We start from the raw sequence: 5,000 nt of genomic DNA on the forward strand, positions 1-5,000 counted from the left end.
TGTAGTAGTTTTATTACTCCAAGTTTTAGGGTTACAGTGGTCGTCTTTAACAGGCCCGTCTCTGAGAAAACATCCAAACAAAACACGTTCTGCACACGGACACAAACAGAGTTATTTCATGATTCTTATTCTTCTGTTTTTTTATCCCTTCCTGCAACAATCACTCTGCACAAACCCAAATCCTAACACATGCTGATTTCTAGTCAAAATGATTTAAAGTGGAGAGGACGTCTCATTTAATTAATCAGTGAGATTTGACTTGAGATCATAAATTACACCATCAGGAAACTCAACGCTGCGAGTGAAGACGCTGAATCGTTGCTCCACAAACAGGAAGTTAATCCTGCAAAACAAATGCTGCAGCTTTCTTCATGTTTCTTCTGATGGGAGGTAAAAAAGCAAAGTAACACAATGAAACTCAAATGAAAAGCTTGTTGACTGGTGAAGACGGGGAAACATCAGAGCATATCTGCATAATGTCAGGGGATCGGTTGGGCTTCATTTTTGACTAGAAATTCAACAACTACTTTAATAAGATCAGCGCTCGACTGTGTGTGAAAAATCACTGTTTGAGATATATTTAGTAGAACCTGAATCAGCACCATGGTAGGCAGGGATCTTACTCATCATTTATGTTGATTTGTCAAAGTTAAGCAATTTAGGCACTTAGCAAGAAACTGGCAGACGTTATGATGCTACTGAAATAAATGTTACGAGCTAAATACTTTTTAGTTTGATGCTCAACAGTGAAAGAAAAGAAACTTAACGTCACAACACAATGTGGGCTCACAGAAGAATAATCGGAGGCGTCTGAAGAGGCGCTGAGCGGTAAGAGAGATTCGCAGCACACAGAAGATGTCATGTTATTGTGCTGTTCTTCATGAGCTCAGGTATAAAACACATCCAGAGTCTCTGTTTCTGACACACATCTATAATGGACAAACATTTAAAAAGTGCTTTACATTAAGGTACCTTCAATACATTCACCTGTACATCACCAAGGAGCGCTGCAGGTGAGCCGCTTTCTTTTGGCTAACGTAACGTTTGAGTCGGAGTGTGAGGCTGCAGGAGGAGGAGCTTCATCAAACAAAAACCTCTACTGCAAGCTTTGTTCTTTAGCTTAGCTTAGCATAAAACGAGATATGGCTGAAACACAGACACAGATTATTCTGTGTTAATTAATGACCGGTAGACTTATATTACAAGCTGGTTCTTTGCAACCAACGATGTTAGCTTAGTTTAGCTTAGCTTAGTTCAAAGACAGAAACGGTTAGCTTTACTCTGTCCGAAGGTTTTTGTTTGGGCTTCATTATTCAGCTAAATACTATTTAGCGTTACAGTTTGCATGCTAGCTTACTAAACTGTGCATTTGCTAGCACGTGCCATGAAACTTGATGTAACAGGACAAACTATCAGGGCCTGATTGACAGGAGAACTGTTTTGCTTTTTAGGCGTCACATGGTCAAAAAGAGTCAATCAAAGGGTTAAATGTTCCTCTAACCAGAGCGGCGCTAACGGCCACACATAGTGACAAAAAGAACGCCAGCTGAGAGTTGGTGGTAACTGCAACGCAGGATAAGAGATGTGATCAGGAAAACACTTCACCCTCTGTGTGCCTTCAAAATAAAAGCTGCAGCGAGCTTACCTTCACATTAGGACAGAAAACAAGAACACTGCTGAGGTTGTTTTATGACAATAGAATCCAACGGTAATAAACCTTGTACTGTTGTGAAATAATTTTGTCAGAGTTGTCAAGTTGTCAGTGTGAGAGCATTAGCAACAGGATGCTAACTGAAGTTCACTTTGAATCCAAGCGCTTCATAAATAATTTATTCGAACCTTCAAGACATCTTAAAGTGGGTTCTGTTTTTTGCAAGGTGAGCTTTCAGTCACTATGCTAAGCTAAGCTAACCAACTGCAAGTTTTAACGTACAGTGTAGAGTTTAAGGTTTTACTAATCTTCTCAAAGACTGTAGGAAAACAAAAAATCTACTTTTAAAATGTTCTATTGATTGAAGTCTGTATTGTAGTCGAGATGTTTGTTAAATTTGTGCTTCAGGGATGTTTTTGATTTCATTAAAGGTCACATGACCTCCTCCTCTTCTTCAGGTGAAATCAGTGTCCTCGCTCCTCTTCATCATGTGTGTGAAGTGTGTTGTTGTAAATCCACTCTGATCCTGTATTTGATCATGTCTATAAACCCCTCTATTTCAGCCCTGCTCAGAACAGGCTGTTTCTGTGTCTGTAGCTTTAAATATGTAAATGAGCTGTGTCTGACCACGCCCCCTCTCTGGAAGGGCTCGGGTGTACTCGCTGCTTTCTGGCTCCATGTCCTATTGTTTACGGTGAGAAGGCAGACTCAGAGGGCAGAACAAACACCTAGCTGTGGGAGTGTCACCCACCTGGGGGAGGGGCTACTGCCCTTTGTGATGTCATGAAGGGAACATCTCCAAACGGCCTGTTTGAGCAGGCAGAAGACGGAGAGGATGGACTTGTCTCATCATTGGGGGGTTTGTAGACAGACATGTCAGAGTTAGAGGAACATGAGGAAGGCGATTGTGATATGTGACCGTTAAACGCCAAAACATGGAGGAAATCTCTTCGCCCTGAAGCCGGTTAACCAGGAGGAGAAAAATTAAGAACAGACGGTAAAAATTCAGACTCATCATTCACACAGTATTCAGTCTATTGCACACGAGAGTTCTCCAAAGAGTCCACGGTCCGTCTCTCTTCTTCTGGGTTTAAAAACAAGATGAGCATCATGTTTCTCCTCATCACACGGCAGCTGCTCTTATTTCAGATATTCTGGATTAAATGTGCTGTGCTCGTTAAATTAAAATAAAAAACATGGCCGACGGTGACGCCTGGGCGCTTGTACAGCATGTTAAAGGTTAGAGGTAATTTCTAATTATTATATAATTCATGTTTTGTTTTTTTAAATCTATAAAACATCAGCAGGATAAAAAGCTGAGTGAAGAAATATTTTCGCCTTGAGACGTTTTTACATAAATAGAAAATTAAAAAACAGTAAATAATCAGACGGATGAAACGAAGCAGGAGATAAATGGCAGATTGGACGAGGAAGTGTGCAGCGCGGGGTTAAAAGCTCTTGGCATGAAGGGATAGGGGGCGCTGTCCTCAGTCTATTAGGTGCTGCTAGTAAGGGCCTTTTGAGTGTCCAAATATCCCGATGGGGAAGTGTTTGACGTGGGAGGACCACTGAGCCGCCAGCTGGAAAAACTTAACGTCGTTCCACTCGACGCCGTCGATCAGGACTGCAGAAGAAGAAGACAAACACTTCAAACAGAAGGTACACTTCACTGAATTACACTTAAAATGCTAACTGTGAGTCAAGCTAACGACAGGCTGAGAGCTGAGGCGGGTTTTAAACCTCCTGACAAACCGTTACACGGCGCCCACCTGTCAATCAGCTCAGCTACACGCCTTATTGTGAATAACTCTGATCCTTCATCCAATCAAAACTGCTGAGTCATCAAAACATTCCCCCCCGTACAGTGTGTGTGGATGGAGACATGAGCTAATCACACCTATTTGGTTTGTTGAAGCAGGCTGTAAACATGTTCATGTCTGCTGTAAAAACAGGCTGTTTGAATGGGTGTGTATGTGACTTCCTGTGCTGCTGCAGCCAGCCTCTAGTGGACACTCCAGGAACTGCAGCCAGCCTCTAGTGGACACTCCAGGAACTGCAGGGTGTGCTGTACCTCTCAGCATGGTCTGCTGGTGCTTGGCAGTGCAGATGAGCCGGCTGATGCCCTCGATCACTTGACTCTTGGACTCCAGCTCCTTGTCTTTGCTCTTTTTTGGCAGGAACATGACTGTCAAACAGACGCTGAGAGTTCATGAGACGTTCACGAGCTGTCTGCTCTCAGGGATTAAATATCACATTTGGTGTTTCAGTGGAACGTTTGAGGTCTGCTTGTAAAACACAGATTTATGATAAGCTCCTTAAATGTCACTTTGAAACGTCTTCATGAGTAACATCATGGAGGTTTGGATTACTGTAGTGAAGTTAACACATGCAGTAAAGTGAAGCTTACCCTTCTTATTCTTCTCCTTGGTCACCACCGTCATGGACATGGTGGGCAGGAGGCTCGCCTCTGCGCCCCCTAGTGGCAGCCGGCTGACCTGCAGCGAGCGGAAATTGCACTTGAGAGTGTTTTTGGAGGAGTAGTCTCGTTTCTCAAAGTCTTTCTTCCTCTCTGTGGGAGCCGCCCAGTAGTCCACCTGCAGCCCCATCAGCTCCGCCTGACCTGCAGAACTACACACGAAATCAAACGCTTTCAATCTCACCAGCAGGCCGAGCTAGGCTAGCTGCTAACACACGTTTACAATCTTTGTTGCTAAGCTAAGCTAACTGGAGGATTGTCAGCTCCTGGTCAGGCGTAGGGAGAATACCTGTAAGCACAAAAGCTGGTGTTGACAGAGGGAGACGAGGGAGGGGTGGGGGACGCCTCCTTGAGTGCAGGTGAGACCTGAGGAGGCGTGGAGGAGAGCAGGGAGGAGCCAAGAGGTGCTGCGTCATCAGAGTCTCCTGAGGGACGACACAGACCTTCAATGTCATGAAGATGTTGATATGAGGCCGGAGAGCAATGAGCAACGTGTGTGTGTGTGTGTGTGTGTGTGTGTGTGAGACATTCAGACACACACTGACCTGACGCTGCAGACGTTTGCTCCACGATGCCGACTTTCACCATCTGCAGGATTCAGCACAGACAGAAACTTCAAACTGGATCCTGGTTTGTTGGGAACCTTTTCATGTCTAGTGTCTCTGTATCTAAAGTTTCTGTCTGTATACGTGTGAACGAGGCACGAGCCATTAGCACGTGGCTACAAGAAGACAAATGTACATGTTTATGTGCATTGATGTTCACTGTCCTTATTTGAAGTCAGGGTCCCAGTCGGACCTGGTCCACGAAGTCTGGACCGGCCCCTGAACATGTATCTAAAGTAAAGTAGACTCACCCCAATGAAAGGGATGA

At 44.2% G+C, this 5,000-nt stretch overlaps 1 protein-coding gene across 1 annotated transcript in view; it reads right to left on the reverse strand.

Annotated features, from left to right (window-relative positions):
* The window catches only part of pacs2 (phosphofurin acidic cluster sorting protein 2), a gene marked incomplete at its 5' end in the record, with an annotated part of 16,809 nt that overhangs the window by 21 nt on the left and 11,788 nt on the right, over nt 1–5,000 (reverse strand). The window contains 7 exon segments of the mRNA XM_079369297.1: nt 1–1,062; nt 1,101–3,275; nt 3,723–3,836; nt 4,059–4,279; nt 4,417–4,552; nt 4,673–4,715; nt 4,984–5,000. The exon segment at nt 1–1,062 is cut by the window's left edge and continues 21 nt beyond it; the exon segment at nt 4,984–5,000 is cut by the window's right edge and continues 26 nt beyond it. Of these exon segments, the coding sequence (XP_079225423.1) occupies nt 3,157–3,275; nt 3,723–3,836; nt 4,059–4,279; nt 4,417–4,552; nt 4,673–4,715; nt 4,984–5,000 (650 nt within the window). The 3' untranslated portion in view covers nt 1–1,062; nt 1,101–3,156.

Source organism: Symphodus melops, assembly GCF_947650265.1.
Source record: "Symphodus melops genome assembly, chromosome: 19".
Lineage (NCBI taxonomy): Eukaryota > Metazoa > Chordata > Actinopteri > Labriformes > Labridae > Symphodus > Symphodus melops.